Genomic DNA, 22,972 nt, shown 5'->3' on the forward strand with positions numbered 1-22,972 from the left:
TGGGAAGAAATACCGAGGCTGTCTTAGCTCAGACACAGGGATGATGACCAGGTGCTGAGGAAACAAGTGCAGACATGGAGAAGCAGCTCTTTGTGAGCGCTTTGGGATTGAGAAAGGTTTTTGTAATCTTACAGAGGTCGGTGGGTGGTTAAAAAAAAAACAGTTGAACGAAAAGAATTTGTCTGAGTAAAAGTACAAGAATCATAAAGAAAGCATTGTTTTTGTTTCTTTTGTTTTTAAGTAGCAGAGCCAGGGCTTTTTAAATATAGCTGATTCTCCAGCAGCGCTAAACTGCCTGCCTGTGTGTGCACGTGAGCGCATGTGCGCACAGGTGTGGGACAGGTGTGTGGGAGGCAGACAGATCGTCCCTGCGCTCTTAAAACTCACTTACCTTTAGCAGAGAGAGATCTTTAGCAGAGTGGTTTGGGAGGTGAGTAATAAACTCAGTTTACTTTATTACTGCGGGGGCTTGTGTATCGATTTTCTACTTCTCTGCTATTTTACAAGCAAGCAGCCTGCAAAGTGGGCAAATAGCAGTCTTCCCTTTTCCCCCTCCCTGGGTAGACAACAAGCTCACCTCTTGAAGCAGATACCACAGACAGGGAGCCAGCACTGAACCTGCAGGAAGGGCCCTGCACAATGAGAAAGAGCTGGATGTTGAGTGGGCTTTTCTATGCCCCACTGATGCCCCTGCTCCAATGACCTCCTTGTCCTTTGGTTCTCCCCCTGAGACATTGGTGCCCCTCTGGGCAATCTTTGACTTTCTGTGCTTGGTCTGCAGCTGACCTGGGCTGGGTTGTCTGACCAGGGTGTGGCTCCTACATAATCCTCATAAGCTGCTGAATTCAGTTTGCCGATAATTTGATGAAGATTTTTTGCACATCCATTCACAGCAGATATTGGTCCATAGTTTTCTTGTGATATTTTTGTCTAGTTTTGGTATCAGGATCATGCTTGCTCATGGAGTGAGTTGGGAGATTTCCCCTCCTATTTTTGGGAAGAGTTTGTGAAGGATTGGTGTTAGTTCTTTAAATGTTTGGTAGAATTTAGCAGTGAAACCATCTGGTCCAGGACTTTTCTTTGTAGGACATTTTTTGATTACTAATTTAACCTCTTTACTTACATAGACATATTCCAGTTTTCTATTTCTTCTTGAGTTCGTTTTGGTAGACTGTGTCTTTCTAGAAGTTTGTCCATTTTATCTACATTATCTAATTTATTGGTAGATAATCATTTATAGATTCCCCTATAATCCTTTTTATTTTTGTAAGATTGGAAAGGTCCTCCCTTTCATTCTTGATTTTAATAATATGATTCTTTTTTTCTTGATCAAGCTCGATAGAGGCTTATCTGCAAAGAACCAATTTTTGGTTTTGTTGATTTTCTCGATTGTTTTTTAGTCTCTTTCATTTGTTTTTGTTCCCATATTTATTATTTACTTCCTCTGCTTGCCTCTTAGTTTCTTAAGGTAGAAGGTTTGGTCATTGATTTGAGTCTTTCATCATCCAGGGTATGATAGGATTTCTGAGGGTCCCTATTCCTGGTTCTTATTATCTTCTAACCTTCTCATTCCCTAGCATGCATGCAGTAACTTATTTTTAATAATTGCAAACAGATCACCTGCTTTGCTCTAGAGCAGTGGTTGGCAAACTTTTTCTGTAAAGGACCAGATAAAAAATATTTTTCATTTTGCGAGTCATACAACTTTGGCACAACTCCTCGACTGCCCTTTCATAGTATCAAAGCAACCTTAGATAATCTGAAGAAATGGACACTGCTGTGTTCCAATAAAACTATTCCCAAAATAGGCAGTGAACAGGATTTGGCCGGCAGGACAAGATTTGCTAAACTTTGCCCTAGAGCATCAAAATTTAGAACCTATAATGCTTAAAATAATGATTTTTAAAACTTGCAAAACATTGCCCTGCATTTCCCCCAGCCCTTCCCCCTCACCTCTCTGAGGTCTGGCAGACCTGCTCTGTGAGCGCAGGGCCTTAGGCCAGTGGGAGAGACAAGTTGCTGGAGGTCCTCCTCACTCCCTGCCCCACTTACTTCTGTGGGCCTAAGGGCTCCTGTGGGACTGCTTAACCTGGACACCAAAATCCTCAGTTTCAGCCTGCGCTGTCGTGTCCAAAAGCACTTACTCATGGCTTCCATGCTCTGTGCTGGAGGGCTGGGAAACTTTCACAGAACTAATACAGGTCTGGAGTTTTCATTATGGGATTTAACACATGTGTGGGACACGCAGGCCACTCAAACCTTGGGCCGGGGATTTCATGTCAGAGAAGAGGATTATGGAGGGGTCCGGTCTTCTAGGCAGGTACCCAAGGTTAAAAAAAAAAAAGTCTCTGATTGTGGAAGTATGATTTTCCTAAAGCAAATACCTTGGAACGGAAGTGTTGTATCCTGAAAATGGGTCTTTTTCTTAAGTTTGTGGGTGACAGCCCCTGCCTTCTGTGGCAAGGGCCTTAGAATTTTTTCTGCAGAGAACAAAACAGGAAAAGGAACACTATGATTATAAAGTTGAAGAGGAGATAAAAATGCTTTAAAAACATAATAAATCTGGGGATGTTTATACATTAAACAAATCAACAAGGGTGGTTTCCATCAAAGGGTAGCATTCATGGCTGGAAGGAAGGCTACCTCTAGGGTGCTTGGGTTTCTCTGGGGAAGGCCTAGTAGCTGCTGTTGTTTGCACCCTCTGGAGGTCAGCTCTGTGTCCACTGGCAGTGAGCTAGGCGTAAGGGGAGGCCTTGAATCCTAGGTACTTTGGATTATCGATACACAAATGTAGTTTTTGCATAAATAGAATAGTGCTCTTAATAGTTTATTTTTTATTTTTCCTTTATAATTTTTTTGGATTGATTTATTTATGCATACAAGAGCTGGGGTACAGGCCAGAGGCGTGGGGGGGGGGGAGAGGATCCACCAGAGACAGAGCAGGGAACAGAATAGGCAGACTGACTGAAATACACTGCTGAGGGGAGCAGTGGGCAAGACAGGAGAGGACTGCCTTGCCATGTGGGTTTCTCCCTGGCCACGGGATCGAACTCATGCTGCAGAAGCTGTGGATTGCTTCATAGAGTGATGCTTATCCCCCTGCACCACCATGGAGGCCCTCACTAGGTCAGTTTAAAACCATGCTTTTAAGTAGTTTCTTAGTATGGAACAATATGGGTATAGATATATAATTTATGACACTTTTATATTCTCTATTCATTTACTGTCTGCTGTAAGAGTAGTTTCATTCCTAAATAGCCTGTATTTTTTCTTTTTAAGCAAGCACTCGTGGTGATATGTATTACTGATCTCTTAAAGGATCAGATTTCCCCGGTATCCTTTTATAATTTCTTTTTACAAAAAGAACATTAGTGTCACATCTCTTTTTGTTAAATATATCTTCCTATGGCCTTTTTATTTATGTTCACCTTTTAAAATCACTTCTTAAGTTAAATGCTTTGTTCATTTATTTCTCTGTCCTTTTATTTTTTATTTATTTTAAAAAGATTTATCCAACTATACATACAAGAACTGGGATACAGGCCAGAGTTGTGGGGGGTGAGAGGATTCACCAGAGACACATCCTTAGAAGCCCTAATTATTCTTTTTCGATACTTAACCAACCAAGAAACATTACTTACTGTCTTCTTCACTTACTAAACATGAAACCTCTATGATACTTTTGCCTTCCCAGGGTTCATAAATACCCTCACCTCATACCCAGGGTGCCTTTGACCGATACGAGACTAAAAGGATGTGCCGCCCACTTTTCCCTTTACTTCCAAATTTTAGATAATTTTTTCTTTTTATAATATTGATCTACAATAATATAGAGAAAAAAACTGAGGTTTGCTTCAGTGCCCTTCCAAAGCATGAGATGGGCCCCCTGTGTGTTTTCATTCTCTATTTAGTTGTTGAATAACTCAGAGAAGTTCAAAGCTTTCTTGGGCCCTAAGTCCCATCTTTCTCTCATAATATTTTCATCTTACCACTGACAGTCAGCTAGCTCTAGGCTTGGGTTTGGCTTTCATTCTCCCTTCTGGATGATAGTAGAGATATAGGCGAGAAAAAATAGGACCCAAGGCAGGATTCCCAGGCGGAAGATCTCATTGAAGCCCCATGCTGGTTTCTAGGTCTGAGCCCTGGCCTGGCTGAGTGGGATCTTCAGTGGCAGGCAGCTCCAGCTAAGAGCTCTGGATGCGTTTTTTGTCTTGCAGTTTTCCTACCTAGACATGCCTCTCAGTGTGTTGCAGGTGCCATGTACATCACTGGCTTTGCTGAGTCCATCTCAGATTTGCTGAGCCTCAGGAATATCTGGGCCGTGCGAGGAATTTCAGTCACAGTGCTTCTGGCCTTGCTGGGGATTAATCTAGCAGGCGTCAAGTGGATAATCCGCCTCCAGCTGCTGCTGCTGTTCCTACTGGCTGTGTCCACGCTGGACTTCGTGGTGGGCTCTTTCACACACCTGGACCCAGGTGAGCCTTTTGGAATTCAGTAGACTGTCTTTCATAATGCACTACTTTCCCGATGTGTGTGGGTGTGAGTTTGCAACCCTGCCTCCCACTGGCTTTTCCTACTTTTAGTGTGTGCTGTGCCTGGAGGGGGGAGTGGGTGTGTCCTGGTGAAGCTTTGGTGGCTCAAAAGCCCCTGTACCCATAGATGTTTTCACTGAGCACATTTTCTGTGTTTCTTTTGATTAAATTTTTTTTAATTAGATAAAGAATAAAATAGAACTGAATGGATAAAGATCAAATTCCTAACAGTGATTGGGGGAATGGGGAGGAAATAGATTTTCACTTTTTCTGTTTGCATTATTTCATTTTTTAAAATAAAGGGCTTGTCATAAATATAGCACATGTTAATAGTTGCTCCTTCTGGGAAATGGGAACAGATATAGGTTTGATTATTTGCAGTGTTCTATATTAACTTTTTTTTTTCCAAAGTAAAAATATGAATCCATTAACTAAACTTAAAGAAAATAAACAGCAAGTATAATCTTGCCCCACTGGAGATGGTGTCATATGTTGGTAATCAATCAATAACTGTTTATCTAACCCTGGGTTTTCTTCCGCCTTGAGGATACTTAACCAAGTCTTTATGCTTTGAGTGAGAAGCTATTACCTGGGCTACCCATATGTTTATAGCTTTGAGATTTGGTTTGGTTTGGTTTGGCACCAAAAGTCTGTTTCTCTCTGGAGTACAGAGCCATTCTTAAGATGTGTAAAAAAAAATGGTAACTGCTGGATAATTCATACTTCAGGGACTCTTTCTTTACATGGCAACAGTGACCAGGCATCCACATTGGCAAATGAACAGGAAAAGGGAGAGGGGCCACCAGCTGTGTTAAAAAAGAAATAAAAAAGGTTTGCAGCACAGTCACCTCTCGGGGTGATGGTGACGGATGGCAGCTGCATTTGACAGGGCACTTACTATGTACCAGAGATTTTGCTTAGCACCTAAAAGGGTTATGGGACCTACTCCTGTGTGTGTCGGGGTAGGGCTTGCCCCACACCAACAGATACTTGTCCAGCAATTCAGCTCAGTTCTGACTCTATGCCTGGAGACAGCAGCAGCTCCCACAGGTCAAGGGCTTAGTCCCACAAGGCTTTTCCCCACCCCCTTCTGATGCCACTTGAAAGCTCAGGTTATCACCTGTGCTTCTGACCAGCCAACTGTAGATCAGAAAGTCTAGCGACTCCCTTCTGAGGTTTTATTAAATTGCCAGAGTGGCTCACAGAGTTAACAGAAACATTTACTTATTAGATTACTGGTTTATTATAACTTGGGAACAGCCAGATGGAAGAGGTGCACAGGACAAGGGGTGGGGAAAGGGTGTGGATCATCCATGCGCTCTCTAGGGGCATCTCTGTCCCTACCCCATCTCCATGTGCTCACCCACCCAGAAGCTCTCTGAGCACCATCCTTTGGGTTTTTAGGGAGGCTGCATTCTATGAGCATAGGCACATTAGATCACAGGTCACAGGTAATTGATTCAACCTCCACCCCTCTCCCCTTCCAGAGGTCTGGGCGGGGGGCTGCAAGTTGCAACCCTCTAATCACATGGTTGGTTTTCCTGGGAACCAGTCTTCATCTTTAGGTGGGGTCCAGAAGTCACCTTATTCACATAACAAGAGCCATCTTTTTCCCACATTCATTCTTAGTAAATTCCAGTGGTTTTAGACGTTTCTGTGCCAGAAACTGAATGAAGACCAAATATATATTTCTTATTATAAATTGCAGTATTACGACATTTCACATGACTTATCTTATGTAATACTTGTCATAACTGCATGAAGCCTGAATAATTATACCCATTTTCAGATAGGAAATTGGGGGCTCAGAGATTATATAATTCATGGACATGCAAGACAGAGCTGGGAATGAAGCTGAATCTATTTGACTCTAAATTGATCTGTTCCCTGGGATAGGAAGCTAGACCTATATATATACATTTTTTTTTTTAAGATTTAATTATTTATTTATACAAGCACTGGGTACAGTCAGAAGCACAGGAGGGTGAGAGAATTCACCAGAGCCAGAGCAGGGAGCAGAACAGACAGACTGACGAAGTACACTGCTGAGGGGAGCAGCGGGCACAGCAGGAGAGGTCTGCGCACCATGTGGGACCCTTGCCGGCGGCTGGGGATCCAATCGGCGCTGCAGAGGCTGCAGGCAGCTTCACAACCCAGTGCTCAACCGCTGCACCACCGGGGAGGCCCACCTATATATATATATTTTAAGATTTATTTATTTATGCATACAAGAGCTAGGGTACAGGCCAGAGGTATGGAGGGGGAGTGAGAGGATTCACCAGAGACAGAGTGGGGAACAGAACAGGTAGATTGACTGAAATGCACTGCTGAGGGGAGCAGCGGGTGAGACAGGAGAGGTCTGCTGAGCCATGTGGGTCTCTCCCTGGCCGGCCGGGGGATTGAACTCGTGCTGCAGAGGCTGCGGACAGATTCATAGGTTGTGTCTTAAGCCACAAGGGAGGCCTTAGACCTATATTTTTGTGATAGCAGCTCTGCTTTTCCTCTTCAAGTCTGCCCCTGATGTGTGTTCCAAAACTCTTGACTTTCATAAAAATGTTGGTTTGAGGCAAAGTGGGAATTCAATTGATACGCATCATTTCTTCACATATTAAAATTTTTCTTTTGGAAAGTAGACATTCCTCTGAGCTCCCTACCCTCTGGCATCCTGGTCCCTACTCTAGAACATCCAGATTGCCTCACGACCCAGCATCTTCTAAAGAGTTAATCCCTGTACAGAAAGGACCCTTGAGCCCACTCCAGTGCTGAGGGCCAATGCATAAATGTGTGATCACTTAAAGCCTGTACTTTGTAGCTTGCTAAGTATTTTGCACATCTCCATTGGAGAGAAGGGGTTATTATTTCCTGGCCTTCTACCACCCTGCAGAAACAGCCCTAATCCAGAGAGAGACTTACTGTCTGTTTGGCCTTAAAAATTTCAGTGGAGGAGAGAGATTTTTCTTTCCAATCTCCAGTTCCTGGGTGCTTTCCCCTCCATCTGTATATTATGCTGAAACAGCACAGTTAGTTAATTTCAGGGTGATGCTACCAGCCTCTTTGAAACCTCACTAGGTTGATGTATTTTCCTTCTTCTTGATAAGAAGTTTTCTTGGTTGCTCTTCTAAGTTACTCCAAATATTTCTTTTTCCTTCTGGTCAGTACATTAGCAGGGTGTAGTGTGAAATGAAATGTATTTTCAATCATTCCCATAGCAACTGGCCCCTCTAGAATCTGTTTTTGGTATCACTGATGTTTTATATAGGCTACTTTTTTTGTGGTTAAAAATCCAAACTAAAACTAGACTATAAACCTTCAGAATGGATTTAGCAGACTGATTCCAACTCTTTTTAAAAAACCATATACATAAACAGTTGAAAAAAAAACCGGAAGGATCTATACCTATGTGTTAAAAGTGATTATATTTCTACTGAGATTATGGATGACTATTTATACTAAAAATATTATTTTATTTGTACTTTAACTTTAATTGATAAGTGTTACTTTTTAAAATTGAATAGACTTTGGTTTTTAGAGAAGTTTTATGTTACAGAAAATTGGGCACATAGCTCAGATGTTCCTTCATTTCTTCTCTCTCCTTCCTTCACTATAATATTGTCGTAACTAACCTGTTAACGTGGTGCGTTTGTTGCAATTGATGAACTGACGTTTCTAGATCATTATTAAAGTCCATGGTTTAGACTAGGATTCACCTTTATGTTGTATAGTTCTGTGTGTTAAGCACGTAATGGCATTTATGCCCCATTACAGTCTCATGCAGAATAGTTTTACTGTTCTACTTGTTCATTCCTCCCCAGATGCCCTGCAGACTGGCATTCACTGATCTTTTTCATTGTCTTCATAGTTTTGCCTTTTCCAGAATGTTACAGCATTGGAGTATGTATCCTTTTCAGACTACCTTCTTTCTCTCAGCAATATGCATTCAAAGTTTCAACATGTCTTTTAGCTCTTCCTTTTTTTTTTTTAAAGATTTATTTATTTATGTATACAGGAACTGGGGTACAGGCCAGAGATGTGGGGGGTGAGAGGACTCACCAGAGACAGAGTGGGGAACAGAACAGGCAGATTGACTGAAATACACTGCTGAGGGGAGCAGGGACGAGTCAGGAGAGGTCTGCTGCGCCATGTGGGCTGCTCCCTGGCCAGGGGTGGAACTCATGCTGCAGAGGCTGGGGATAGCTTCATAGGTTGCGTCGTAACCCCTTGTGCCACCAGGGAGGTCCTAGCTCATTCTTTTTTATCACTGAATAATATTTTGTTACAGAGTTATGCCACCAGGTTTTTTTTTTTTTTCTCTCTCTGTTCACCATTTGAAGGGCATATTGGTTGCTTCCAGTTCTTGGCAATTATGAATAAAGCTGTAAACATTTTGGGCAAGTTTTTGTGAGGCTATAACTTTTGAAGCTATCCATTTGAATAAGTACCTAGAAACGTGAGTACTGCATTGTGTGGTTAAGACTATGTTTACCTTTGTTAGAAGCTGCCTGATTGCCCTCCAAGTGGCTTTGTCATTTTGCATTTACACCAGCAATGAATGAGAGCACACTCTGCTCTCTTTGGTATTTCAAATTTTTGGATTTTAAGCATTCTCATAGGTGCACAGTGGTATCTCACTGTTTCTTTAACTTGCCATTTCCTAATGATGTATCATATTGCACAAGTTTTTATTTGCTTAATTCACATCTGTAGATAATCTTTGGTGAGGTGTCTGTTGAGATCTTGTGCCCATTTTTTATTTATTTATTTTTTTTATTAAATAATAAATTTTATTTTTATATTCCCCCATACAACTGCACATGCCCCAATCTGACCCCAATCCCTCCCCTCCCGGCCCCCACCCCCCAAAAAGTGTCTCTGGTTCATAGTTTTTTGTTGATTTTGATTTTCACTTTCTTATAGTTATTCTTTTTCCTGATCCCTTATTTAAGTTTTCTAGATTCCTGCTATGAGTGAGACCATCCGGTATTTTTCTTTTTCTTTTTGGCTTATTTCGCTGAGCATGATCCCTTCCAGCGCCATCCATGTTGCTGCAAATTGCATGTGTTTATCTTTTTTGAATGCTGAGTAATATTCCATGGTATATATGTACCACATCTTCTTGATCCAGTCATCTATTTTTGGGCATTTGGGCTGTTTCCAAAGCTTAGCTATTGTAGATAGTGCTGCTATAAACATAGGGGTGCAGGAGTTCTTTGGAATGGATGTTTCTGTGTCCTTTGGGTAAATACCTAGGAGTGGAATTGCTGGATCATATGGAAGCTCTATGTTTAGTAGGTCCAGAAATCTCCACACAGCTCTCCCATTTTTTAATTGGTTGTTTTCTTACTATTGAGTTTTAGGAATTCTTTGTGTATTTTGGATTCATGCCCTTTAACAGATATATGTCTTACAAATATTTTCTTCTCGTCTGTGGTTTGTCTTTTCATTTTTTTTTATGGAACAGTGTCTTTTGTGGAGCTGAAGTTTTTATTGTAACGAAGTCTAACTTATGAATTTTTTCTTTTATGGATCATGCTTTTGGTGCTGTGCCTAAAAATTCATTACTAAATCCAGTGTCACATAAATTATATTCTATATTATCTTTTAGAACTTTTATAATCGTATGTTTTACGTTTAGATCGAAGATCCATTGTGAGTTAATTTCTGTGAAAGATGTAAGATCTAGATAAAAAAATTGCTTTTGCATGTGTAATTCTATTTGTTCCAGCACCAGACTATCCTGTCTCCATTGAATTGCTTTTCTTCTATGTCAGTTTCTCTAAAGATCAGTTGATTGTATTTGTGTGGATCTATGTCTGGGCTCCTGGGCTCTTTAGTCTAGTCATCTTTGTGTTGTTGTTGTTTTTCCTTTTCCCTCCTATGCCATCCTATCTTGATTATTGTAACTTTTTAGTAAATTTTGAAGTTGGGCAGTGTCAGTCCTTGAACTTTGTTCTTTTTCACTAGTGTCACTTTAAAAATCAAAAAAGAATTTAAATAGCTTAAGCCTACTTTTTAATTTCCCTTTCTTTAAATATAAAATATCAGGAAAATCCAAACAATCCTGAAATGTATGAAGCAAAAATGTAGAAAGTACAAAGTGACAACAACAACAAAACTTCTGTCCTTCACTCATTTTTTTCCATGTCTGCTCTCCAGAGGGAGATAACAAACAGGCGTTTGTTATTTGTTGCTGTTGAACAAAGTCCCCCAAAATTTAGTGGCACAAAGGGCTTCCCCTGGTGGCACAGGTGGTTGTGCGCAGTGCTGTGAAGCTGTCCACAGCCTCTACAGCGCCAGTTCGATCCCCGGCCGCCGGTGAGGGTCCCACGTGGCGCGGCAGACCTCTCCTGTCTTGCCTGCTGCTCCCCTCAGTGATGTATTTCATCAGTCTACCTGTTCTGTTCCCTACTAGGTCTCTGGTGAATCCTTTTACCCTCCCGCGCATCTGGCCTGTACCCCAGCACTTGTATAAATAAATAAATATATCTTTAAAAAAAATTTAGTGGCACAAAACAATAAAATTTTGGGCCTCCCTGGGGGCGCAAAGGGTTAAGTCTCACCACTATCAAGCTATCACCAGCCACTGTGGCATGAGTTAGATCTCTGGCCAGGGAGATACCCACATGGTACAGCAGACCTCCTGACTCACCTGCTGCTCCCCTCAGCAGTATTTCAGTAAATCTGCCTGTTCTGCTCCCCACTCTCTCTGGTGAATCCTCTCACCCCCCACATCTCTGGCCTACACCCCGGTTCTTATATGCATAAATAAATAAAATAAATCTTAAAACAAAACCAAAATTTTCTTATTTACTGTCTTGCTATGGGCCAGCAATGTGGGGGTGGCTTGGCTGGTAGTTCTGGCTCAAGGTTTCTCATGGCAGTCAGTCAGTCAGATGCTGGAGGGGCTGTGGTCTGCTGAAGGCTTGACTGGGACTGGAGGATCTGACAGGCACGCTGGCTTTGGTTGTTGGCAGGAGGCCTCAGTTCTTCTCCATGTGGCCCTTTCCTGAGAGCTGCTTAAGTGTCCTTAAGTCCTGGGGTGACTGACTCCCTGAAAGCAAACAATGAAAGAGAGGCAAAGAGAGAGAAATCCTTTGAACAATCTGCTTCAGAAGTCACATGGCAGCACAATATATTTGTTAGAAGTGAGTCATGAAGTCTGACCCTCATTCAAAGGGAGGGAATTCGTCTCTGTCTTTTGAATAAGAAATGTCAGAGAATTTGCAGGCACACTTAAAAGCCACCAGAGTTAATTTTAAAATTGGAGAAAAGATTAAATATACTTAAGTTTTATTTTTCTTTTTAAAATTTTAATGCAATATGAATATTTTGTATTGTCCAAATAAAAATGTAATATAAATTTTTATACTATAAAATGAAATATGAGTAAAAAGTAACAGTTCCCTCCCCATATTTCATTCTCGCTCTCTTACGTTCCAGAGAGAGTTTGGTAAATATATTTCTGCTCTATTTTCTATACATATTCAAATATACACACAAACACACACAATTTAGTTCTTTGTAAAAATGTAGTAAAATTGTACATTATTTTGTTGTTCTTCCACTCAACAGTACACTTAGGATTCCCTCATTATTTTTTTTACTGGAAGTATTCCATATTCCGTATCTAAAATACATTGAATTTTTCAGTTTGCAGTTCTGTTATATTTCCTAGATGAGCATCCTTACACAAATTTGAAGCTTACTTCTGTAAGATCAAGACTCACAAACAGAATTCATAGGACAATAGTCAAGCACATTTTAAATTTTGTGAGATTTTTGTGAAAATTACCTTCCAATAAAATTGTTTCATTCTGAACTCCAGCTGATGGGTATTCAAGTGTTACTGATTCCTCATACATGGGACAATATTAGATAGGTTGAGCCTTTTAATTTCTGACTCGTGATGAATACAAATTGTGATCTTTTTCTTTAATTTTCTTAAATCACTGATAAGGATGATCTTATTTGTATTTTTATAACCATTTGTATTTTTCTTTCAACTGTCTGTAATTTTTGCCTATTTTCCTTTAGGTCAGATAATTTTTTGATGATTTCTCTCTTCTATCTTAGCAACTAATATAACACAAAACAAATATTTATTTAGCTCTTATTGGTGCTAGATAACATGTATGTTAAAATTTTTTCCTACTCTGTCATTTGTTCATTTAAAATTAGTTTTTACTTCACTAAAGTAAAACATATATATGAAAATAATTACTTTTAGCCCAGTCAGTTACTCTGATTGTTTTATTTTTGCATATCTTTCAGCTTTTCCTGAACTTAAACTTACTTTGTGGATTAGTTTCCTAGAGCTGCCCTAACAAATTATCACAATTTGGTGGCTTAAAACAACAGAAATTTATTGCTTAATGGTTCTGGAGACCAGGAGTGTGAAGCCAAGGTGCTGACAGAGCTGCTTTCACAGTGAAGGCTCCAGGGAAGACTCCTTTCTTGCCTCTTTCAGCATCTTCTGGTTCCAGGAGCTCTTTGGCTTGTGGTCACAGCAGTCCAGAATCTCTGTTTTCAAATTGGCCTTCTCTTCCTTTTATCTCTCCTCTGTGTGTATCTTGTAAGGACAACTTGTCACTGGAAATAGGTCCAACTAGGGTAATCCAGTGTGATCTCATTTTGAAATCCTTAATTACAACTGGCAAGACCTTTGTCCAATAAATAAGGTCACATTCATAGGTTCCAGCATCATGACATGGACATATCTTTTTTGGGGGGGTCACCATTCAGCCCGCTGTATTTGAATTTTTTTTGTTTTGTTTTGTTTCATTTAAAAAAAAAAACAAATTCCACAGAGCTTTCCACCAGTGACGGGCATTTTCTTGTCTGCACTCTCTGTTATGTTTTTTCTTGGAGAGACTCACTCCGTACTGTCCTCCTGGACAGGTGATCTGGGGCCTGGATGATACCTGCTGTGCTGATACTTGCCATCACTGCTCATAGGTGTTTGACCCTGCTGTCTGGATCCCGTCATCCTTTCTATGATGGAAAATGTCACCTTTTACTTTCACATGTGATTGGTAGGAGATATAAAAGTCTAGACCGAAAATCATTTTCCCTTAGTAGTTTGAAGTCATTGCTCTATCACCTGGCATCCAGTTATATTCAGGAGTTTGGTGCTGTTTTGATTTCTGGTCTTAGTTGGTAACTTCTTTTTTCAAAGTGCTTAGGGTTTTCCTTTTACACTTCAGGTTCTAGAGTTTCATAATGAAAATTCCCATTCATTGACTTAGGCTCTTTTAATCCATGATTTCAATTATTTTTTGATAATTTCTTCTTTGTTTTCTCTAGTTAAAATTGTTTTATTGCTTTCCTGAATTCTGACTAGTTCAATGTTGGAACTCCTGGTATGACCTTTCTGTTACTATTATTATTTTAAAATCTTCTCTTATAGTTTATCTCTTTTTCCCCTCCTTACTTTATGGAAGAGTTCCTCAACTTTATTTCCAAACTTTTTACTGAAATTTTGTTTTGGCTATCAACAGCCCTTGTTGTTCTCTGTCAATTAAGAAAAAAAATTAAGAAAAAAAATCCTATTCTTGTTTCATGGATATAATATCTCCTTTGACTCTTTCAGACTATAAATGATTAGTTTTTATTTTCTTTGGAAATTTTCTTTGTTCTGGCACATCTCTCCAGGTTTCTTTCTCTGTTACCTTGTTTTGTTCTGTATTATTTCTGTAAACTTTCTTCAGTGTCTGTAGTCCTTTTAGTTCACTTATTTGAAATAACAAGCACCGCAAAGAGGATTAGGAGTTCTGGGCACTGGCAGTGGTTGGCAGTTGTGGCAGGAGGACGTTCCTGTGGGGTGACCCTGTGGCAGGTGGGACTGCTTCATTGGAAGGTGCCCAGTGGCCAGTTTCTATTGGTCTTTCCTCTGGGGCAGTTTGTATTCTGTGTATTCTGGAGTCTCCTTCCAGGGGCTTGCCTGGCTGCACAGCTCCAGGAGCAGGGTGGAGGGGGGGCAGGGGCTGGAGGTCTCGCAGTCAGGGTGCAGACTGTCAATCAGTCTGATGCTCTGTGCCTGACAAATCCTTCCCTCCACGGTGTCCTTCCATCTCAAGCTACTGCCATGTCTCTCATTTCATCTCCAAACTGCAGTGGCTCTTAATCATCGCCTCCATTTTCTCAGCTGCTGAATCCTTAGCCTGAATGCAGGCGGGCCCCTCTTCCTTTCACCGCCTTCCAAAACAGACTCTTCAGACTCTTCCAAAACAAGTATCATGGCAGAAGGCTCTGTGGAGACACAGAGTTCCATTATTGTAAAAGCTAAACAGCTTGACAACTTAATTTAAACAAGATACCTGAAGCATTTTGTTTGGCTTAATGCTCCTAAAATGCCATTTTGTGAGATTATGTTTTTATTTACACAAGACAAGTGTCATGCCAGAACCTTTTATTGCCATAGAAATCAGACAGAAATAGAGAAAATATATTTTCAGAAATGAAGTGGTGTGTGGCAATTTTAATTCTATGTCCTGCATTTAAAAAATGAAATTATACACATCTCCAAGCTAATTTTTTGGTTGTCTAGGAAGATTTGCCTCGCTGGCTATCGTACCCTCTGCAGGGCCTGCATTGCACCTCTGCTTTGCCTTGGCACCCTGCCCCTGCGGAACACGGGGGACGGATAGTGCGCAGCAGGCACGGGCACAGGTTCACTTCATGCTGTGCCCAGTAGGCAGGAGCTGATTCTGATTTGTAAAAAGGGGGCTTAGACTTGGCTTAAGAAGGTCAAGGTTGCTGCTTTGGAGCTATAAAGGGAGTGGGTCAAGCCTGACTGACTCTGCTCTCTGCTGAAATTGCTCTGAAGGCCCAGTGACCTTTTGATCTCCAAATTAAAAAGCTTTGCTCATTTCTTCTTCTTGATGCTTGTTGCACTGTTGACCACTGTCTTAGCTTGTTTGGGCTGCTTTAACAAAACACCGTACTTGGAAGCCTTATAACAACAGATACTTATTTCTCACTCTTCTGGAGGCTGGGAAGTCCATGATCAAGACACCAGTAGTTCTCAGGTGAGGACCCTCTTCTTGGTTCATACATGATCATCTCCTCACATCTTCTGTCTCCTCACCCAGTAGAGAGGGGAAGGGAGTGCTCTAGAGTTGCTTTTCAAAGGGTACTAATCCCATTCCTGAGTGCTCCACCTTCATGACCTAATCAACTCCCAAAGGCCCAAATCCAAATACTATCACATTAGGGCTTAGGTTTCTATATATAGATAGATAGAAACAGACAGACAGACAGACAGGTAGACAGGTGTATTTTTTCTGAGGGGTGGAAAGACACAAACATTCAGTCCAGTGCATAACTATACTGATTTGAAAGTGTCTCTTCATATTTCTTCTGTGACACAACTGTCCGAGCTTCCTCATCTTCCTGCCCTGTGAGGGAGGCGGGGCCCATGGCCAGTCCTCTGCTCTCAGGGCTCTTCTCCCTGTTCTCTGGCTCAGAGGAGCCTTCCACCGGCACAGCTGCTCAGGGGGCTCTCACCTGCTTCTCCAGCCTTCTTGAACTCCGCTCCTGGGTTGCCAACTCTGACTGGGTCTCTACCTGGATGGCTGAGCATCCCTGTAAATTAAAGACAAGGAAGCTGCAGACCTCAGGTTTTTCCTCCTCCTTACCACAACTGCCCATAAGCAGATGATCAGCTTGTCTTCTAAGAAATGGAATGTCTACACCATTTCCCTAAGCCTGGAAAAGGGTTAATTTTTTCTCTAACTTAACTCCCCCACCCCCATTCTTTTTAATCCCACAGCTCTGAACGTCCAGTGGCAGATTTCCTTAAACATTTTTTTAATTGAAGTTAGCATTAAATGATAACATTACACAGGTTTCAGGTGTGCATCATTGTATGTCAGCATCCGTATATACTGTTATGGTTGCCACTACAAGTCCAGTTCCATCCTTGACCACACAATTGCCCTTTTTAATGGATTCAGCCACCGCCTTGCCTTCTCCCCTTCTGGTAACCACTAACGTGCAATTACAGTTTAAACATTTATTCTTGTTTTATTTTGTTCTTTCTCTTGTTTTATTTCTTTGTGTGCCACATAGTCATAGTCTGAAGTCCAGGATCCTCTGTGTGGTCTTGAGCAACGTTAGATGTTCTAAGCCTCGATTTTTTCATCAGTAAAAATTAAGGTAAAAATAATATTTACATCCCAAGGTCGCATCCCTGCCTGTCTCTGTGCAGCAGCCAGGCTGGTGGGTCTGTTGGGGTAAGTGGCTGAGCCATCTGCCTGGGCCCCCAGGGACATTATGAGGGCATTTGAGACTCTGGTTCCTCATTAAAAGTTGAAAAATATACTGATAAAATATTTCAAACATACGGGAAATAATATAACAGATACTCATCTACCCACTTCACAAATTTAATGGATAATGTTTTGCCAGTTTTGCCTCAGATCTCTATCAAAGATAAAAATAAATAAAACACGATGAACACAGTTTAAGCTGTACTTTCTTCCACTCCCTCTTCTCCCCTTGCACCGCGTCCTGAGCCTGATGTATGTCCTCCCGTGTGTTTTTGGTTTTCCCCGTATGTAGATGTTCACGAGTGTCCCCTATTGTTTAGTGTTTGAAAACATGCATTTTCTCATACTGTAGGCATCCTTTTATTTAATAGATATTTGGGTGGTGGGTACATGAATTATTTTGCCGTTTGCTTTTCTCACCCAACAGATTTTTGAGATTTACCCATGCATGTTATGACACATGCCATTTCATTCATTTTAACTGCTCTCTGTGTTGTGGGAGATTCAGACAAGTGAATAGTTACTAAGTGGTGATGAGTACTGTGAAGGGCTTCCACAGGGGTCCTGGGGATTTTGTTGGGGGGGGGGGCCTCTCAATCCAGCCTGAGATTTAGGAAAGATTTTACCTAAGAGATCTCTGAGCTGAGCAGGAGAGGAGTGTAGGGTTTGTGAGGAGGAAGAGAAGGAAGCATATTTCATGCAAAAACCTGGACCTGCTGAGCTTGGGAAATGAGAGCCCTGAGAGTGAGGAGCAGGCAGAGTGGGCTTGAGAACACCTTGTCTGCCACACGAAGGTGTTTGGGCTTTATCTTGAGGCAATGGGAAATGTGACATTCAGTTTTATAATTTTGAAAAATTGCTCTGAGCATGGTATGAAAAATCAGTGGCTTGATGGAGAGAGAAGAATGGAGGCAGGAAACGTATTTGAGAGGCTGTTATGGTAATACAGGAAAGCAATGATGATGCAGTGCTTCTGGGGTTGGGAGTGAGGGGGCAGATTAAAGAGAGAAGAGATGGCAGAGTGGGATGTGGAAGAGACATGGCTGACCCGAGGCTGGCTGGCTGGTGGTGTCATGGGCTCGGATCTGAGAGGAATATGCAGCAGGAACAGAGGTGGGGGACGGAGTGAGGTCAGCATTAGTTTGAGTAAGGGCCAAGGGTGGGGGGGTAGGTGACTATAGGCAGCTAAATATGATGGCAGAGCCTTCTCAGATGTGGTCTGGGCTGAAGATCAAGTCCTAAGCGGTATGGAAATGGGTGAAGTGGTAGGATGGCCTGAAGTTGTTTGGGGACAATGTGTAGTTTTATAGTCAATAGATTCATCTTTATTAAGTTGGAATTTAATTCACCGGAAGAGGCATTTTTCACTATTCCACATTTTATAAAGAACCCTCTCTCTGATGTAATTTCAAACAAAGCAGGTAGGCTGAAGATTAATATTCTTAGTCCAAGAATATACCCTAGAATCTCTTCAGGTGTTTGTTTTCTATCCCATAGAAGGTGTAATGAACACACAGATGTTTTGGCTGCTCCTCTGGGACTACAGAGGGGAACCTGCTCTTGTGCATTGTAAGGACAAGGCCTGGGTGTCTCCCTGGAACGCACGGTACTTGGTGTATCATAGGCGTCCAGTACACGCTGAGCAGGGATGAACACGCTGCGTGAAAGGTGGTGATGCTGGACTACAGCCTCGTTTGCCCCAGCAGTAAAGATGGCTCATCTTGGGATGACCCCACTCTAGAACATGTGCCGGGGCCCTCCATCCCCTGGGCCCTGTTCCTCTCCTGAGATGAAGGCAGCAGCCCAGCTACCACGGAGCCCCTATATCGATAGAATCATCTTCCCAGTCAGAGGTCTTCCCAGTCAGAGGTCTTCCCAGTCTTCCTTGTGGTTCCTCTTCCTTGGGAGACGGAAGGGCAATGCCTTGTGCCTTTGCTGGAAGGGGTTTTCCAGGTCACTGTGAACTCAGCAGGTCTGCAAGGGCCTTGCAGTGCCCAGGACGGCCTCTGTGTGGAGTCTCGATTCTGGCTGTTTGTTTTCTGACCTCTGGTGGCCAGGCAGCTGCTCAGCCTTTCTTTCCTGCCCAGGATGTATGCCTTTGTGTGGGACAGTCTGTGACGGTTCTGGAATTTGCATTTTACTGACAGGTGGTCGAGTAGCTGGTGCTAACACACAGTCAGGGCTTCATTCACACTGGCCATCTGGAGTAGCCCTTGTGAGGGATCCTGGAGGGGTTATTTTCTCTATCTCACAGATGCGGGAACAACAACTTGGAGAGGTAAAGTTATTTCCAAGAACCCAGGCTTCAGTACCCAGGTCTCTTCCTGGTTCAGCAGAGAGGAGCAATGTCTTCTCGGAAGAGCTGATGAATGCTTTTACATGAGAGCCCAGCCTCTGTTCCTGGGGTTTCCAACACTGCCTGCACCCTGGGAGCACCAAGGAAGCACAGGGGAAAACAGAATACCAGGTCACACCCCAGACCAAGTCAGTCAACTCTAGGGTGATGAGGCCTATTGGTCTGTATTTTCAAAAACTTGGGGTGTTCCTCCATGCAACCAGGGTTGCAACACCTTGCCTGCCCCCCTGCCTATGTGGGCCGTGATCTGCTCTCTGACTTGGGCCCAGTGGAGTGAAAACCAAAACCACGGTGAGGCCCAGCACCTCTCTGCTGGGGCTGGCAGGACGCTGATGAGAGAACACAAACTCATTGTACACTGAGGGCAGGGACTAGAACTCATCAGGGAACCCATGAATATGAGGTGTGGCTCCTCCTTTCTCTGTGTTTCTCACCTGATCAGCCCTCAACTAAGGACCATACCTACCGCAAAACCTGTTTATTTGTGTATGGGAATATGCAGAGAAATACTAGTGAGCACCCATTCTGCGTCAGGCACTTTACATATATTACTCTGTTTTATCCTTGAAACAACCTAGTGATATGGGTGAGATGATTATTCTGGAGAAAGTAGAAGCCTCAAGAGGTGATACAGCTTTCTTGAAATTGCACAGTAATTCATTCAAAATTTGAACCCAGAACTTCTGGTTCCAAAATGCTGTTTCACGTTGCTTCCAGGCACTTCCTGGCTGGGGCATGCCCTTGGAGGAAATGGGGGAGTCATCCCTTTCAGATGAAGGGGATTTAAGAACCTGACAGCCTTTGCTAGATCCCTCTGGTCAGAACTGTGAGGGGCCAGAGTTTGAGGGGGATACAGGAGACAAGATGGGGGACTGTCAGGCAAGTTCAGGAGCCAGAACCAGGTACTGGTGATGCTAAGACATGGTTCCCAAGTGCTGCCAGGAACAGAAGCAGTAGACGAGCTCAACTGACCAGGGCAGAATTCAAGTCCCAGGTTGGACAGGGTGGGATGTTGGTCAGGACACAGGCCCCTCCCTGAACAGCCTGGCATCACCTCCTGGTCCTCGGCTTCTGCCCCGATACCTGTAAAGCACAGGTGAGGCAGTCTGGGCCTCTGTTCTCTATGCTGTCCACCTCAGGCAGCAGGTGTGAGAAATCCTGCCCCTTTCCTAGGGGACTCCTTGGAAAGCTGTGTTAAAGCAGAAATGTGCAGAGTCGCAAGACCCCTTGTGGGAATGGCAGGCCACTGACTGGAATTTTTAGCCATGAGAAAATGAATGTGAAAGTAGCTTGCAAGCTTCTAATTTTAGATTTCTCCTTTTCTCTGTTCTTTGTCCCTTTCCCTTCATCCCTTTCTGACTCCTTTCTCCCTTCCTCATTTTCTGGTTTCTTCCTCTGAGAACTTTCTCTCTATTGTTGACTGGATCCTTGGAATGAGCTACTGTATGGGGTGTCTGGCCCAGTCTGGGGCCTGTTACTAACCTAATCCGTCTTAAACACACAGGTTTTGCCATTATAGGTATGTTAGTTACTATCTAGTTAAGGGCTTCTTACACTGTAGACTGGGAACGAGCCAGCTTTTGGAGGGTCCGGAAATGGATGGCACTGATGATTTAGTCTTTCTGTTTGTTTTTTTAAGATGTATTTATTTATGCATACAAGAGTGGGGGTGCGGGCCAGAGATGCAGGGGGTGAGAGGATTCACCAGAGACAAGAGTTGGGAACAGAACAGGCAGATCTACAGAAATACACTGCTGAGGGGAGCAGTGGCCGAGACAGGAGAGGTCTGCTGCGCCATGTGGGTCACCTCCTGGGCCTGGGATCGAACTTGTGCTGCAGTGGCTGCAGATAGCTTCATAGTGCTGCATCTTAACCCATTGCACCATCAGGGGGCCCATTAGTCTTGAAAAGTTGATTCACATATGCCAATTACCATAGCTAGCTTGCCAGTCTTCTGTGACAGGATATGTTCTTGAGACTAGAAAGCGGACAAGAATCTGGAACCCCGTGTTTGAGTTAAGGGACTCAGGGGCTGAATGTTCTTACTCAAACCCTGCATTGGCTTTGTTTATTGTGGCCTCTGCTGGTGGGGTCATTGCTGGAATTGGAGAAAGGTGGTTCCACTGGGGACTCCAGAGAAGTCCAAACAGCTAGATGGCATGTCACAAAAATATGAGTTCCCTGAGGTGGTCACCTTTGGATCCCCAGCGCCAGCATGGGGCTTTACATAGGTGGGTGCTTGATGTATATGTTGAGTGAATGAATCGAGACTGACAGATAGATTGAAGAAAGTACAAGAGGAGGAGTCTGGAATCTAAGTGGAGGTGTGGAAACCCTGACCCCTTCATCTCTTATCTCACTGGCCTGGGAGACGGATACTCCCCAGGCCTCCCTTCAGAGAGGCGCCAACCTTCCTGTTTTGGCAGCAGTTCTCAGGTATTCTGTCTGCACAGGCTGCAGCTGGCAGGAGAAACCACAATGCTGAGTGGAGGGCCCGGCCCGGGTGGGGTCAGGTTGCAAGTTCAGTCAGACCTTCTTGGGAAGGAGGAAGGAAGGAAGGGTTGCAGCTGAGAAGAAACTGTGGCTTTGAAAGTTTTCCTCCTGGATTTTTTGTTTGCAGGGAGCGATGATGTTCAGGGAGACATTAAACACTGAACAAAAGAGTGTCGATGAATCACTGGCAGAATCGGTGCAGGTCCTACCTGCTGCAGGTCGCGGGGACAGTATTGTCTGTGAATGCTAGTGTGCTGGAAGGACGCCATGGCCTCGGGTAACAACAGCTCTGCGCCTTAGACTCCCTCCTTTGAGCACAGCACATATGCTTCTTATTACACAGAGCCACTGAGTGTATATGTCCAGATGGCTGGGACAGGAGTCATCTGACCTGTTCTTTCCGATGGTGCCAATTTGGGCGAAAGACCAGGGGTCTGGCGATATTGGTCAGAAATTCCCGCACGTCAGCTGGAGTCTGGTTGGGGATTTGCTGATGTGAAACTCTCATGGACAATCAGACGCACAACAGATGCATCCAAAAGCAAAGCCAACCTGACCTTGAACAAAATCTTGCTTTACTCCTGAACCACACACCAAGCAAGGCAAATTTAGGGGTACAGGAAAATGGATTTCTAGTTGTTAAAAAATAGACAATTGTTTCTCATCAGGTTTTTCCAGTTATAGCACATAGGATTGTAGTGACCTCATTTTTGACCAATGGCCAATGTATTCAACTGTCTGGTGGAATAATCTATTAACTGGGCACCTGCCAATTGTCTACAATAGGAACTAGTTTAGGCATATGTTTTAAAACATGATAGCATTGTTACAGGCCCTGCCTAGACACCCAAGCAGGTCAGCACCAGCACTCAAATAAGTTTTGGATGATGTGTTGTGTTTTCAGAAGACTCCCTGCCCCAGACTGACCTCCTTTGCCCCCTAAGTTGATTGGATGGTATTCAAGGGCAAACACACACTTAGACTCTCGGAATGTGGGAATGTTCAATCTGGGCGATGCGCCTGATTATTGGGTGAGGAAACACAGGCACAGAGAAGTTGAGTCGCCTGTGCTGGGCCACACAGAGTCACATTTGGAACACAGTTCTTCCAACTCCCAACCCAGTGCTGTTTGTCCTGCATCCCAATCTGACCTGAGTCTAGAGTCCCATGCCCCTGTCTGTGTTCCCAGTGAGTCACTGCTCACACCTGTGACACTACTGTGAGCTCCCTTATGATGCTGGTGGGGGAAGGAGGAAGCTGTGCTGGTTGACAGCCCACCTGCAAGCTAAGGTCACCACTTCTAGGGAAACATGTCTCAATCCTGA

General features: G+C 43.1%; 1 protein-coding gene across 1 annotated transcript in view; it reads left to right on the top strand.

Annotated features, from left to right (window-relative positions):
* Nucleotides 1-22,972, top strand: part of SLC12A8 (solute carrier family 12 member 8) — a 122,525-nt gene that overhangs the window by 24,311 nt on the left and 75,242 nt on the right. The window contains exon 5 of the mRNA XM_054700501.1: nucleotides 4,244-4,475. Coding sequence (XP_054556476.1) covers nucleotides 4,244-4,475 — 232 coding nt within the window. The remainder of the gene's footprint in view (nucleotides 1-4,243; nucleotides 4,476-22,972) is intronic.

The sequence above is a fragment of the Talpa occidentalis genome, unplaced genomic scaffold (genome assembly GCF_014898055.3).
Source record: "Talpa occidentalis isolate TD23 unplaced genomic scaffold, MPIMG_talOcc4v2.1 talOcc4.4, whole genome shotgun sequence".
Lineage (NCBI taxonomy): Eukaryota > Metazoa > Chordata > Mammalia > Eulipotyphla > Talpidae > Talpa > Talpa occidentalis.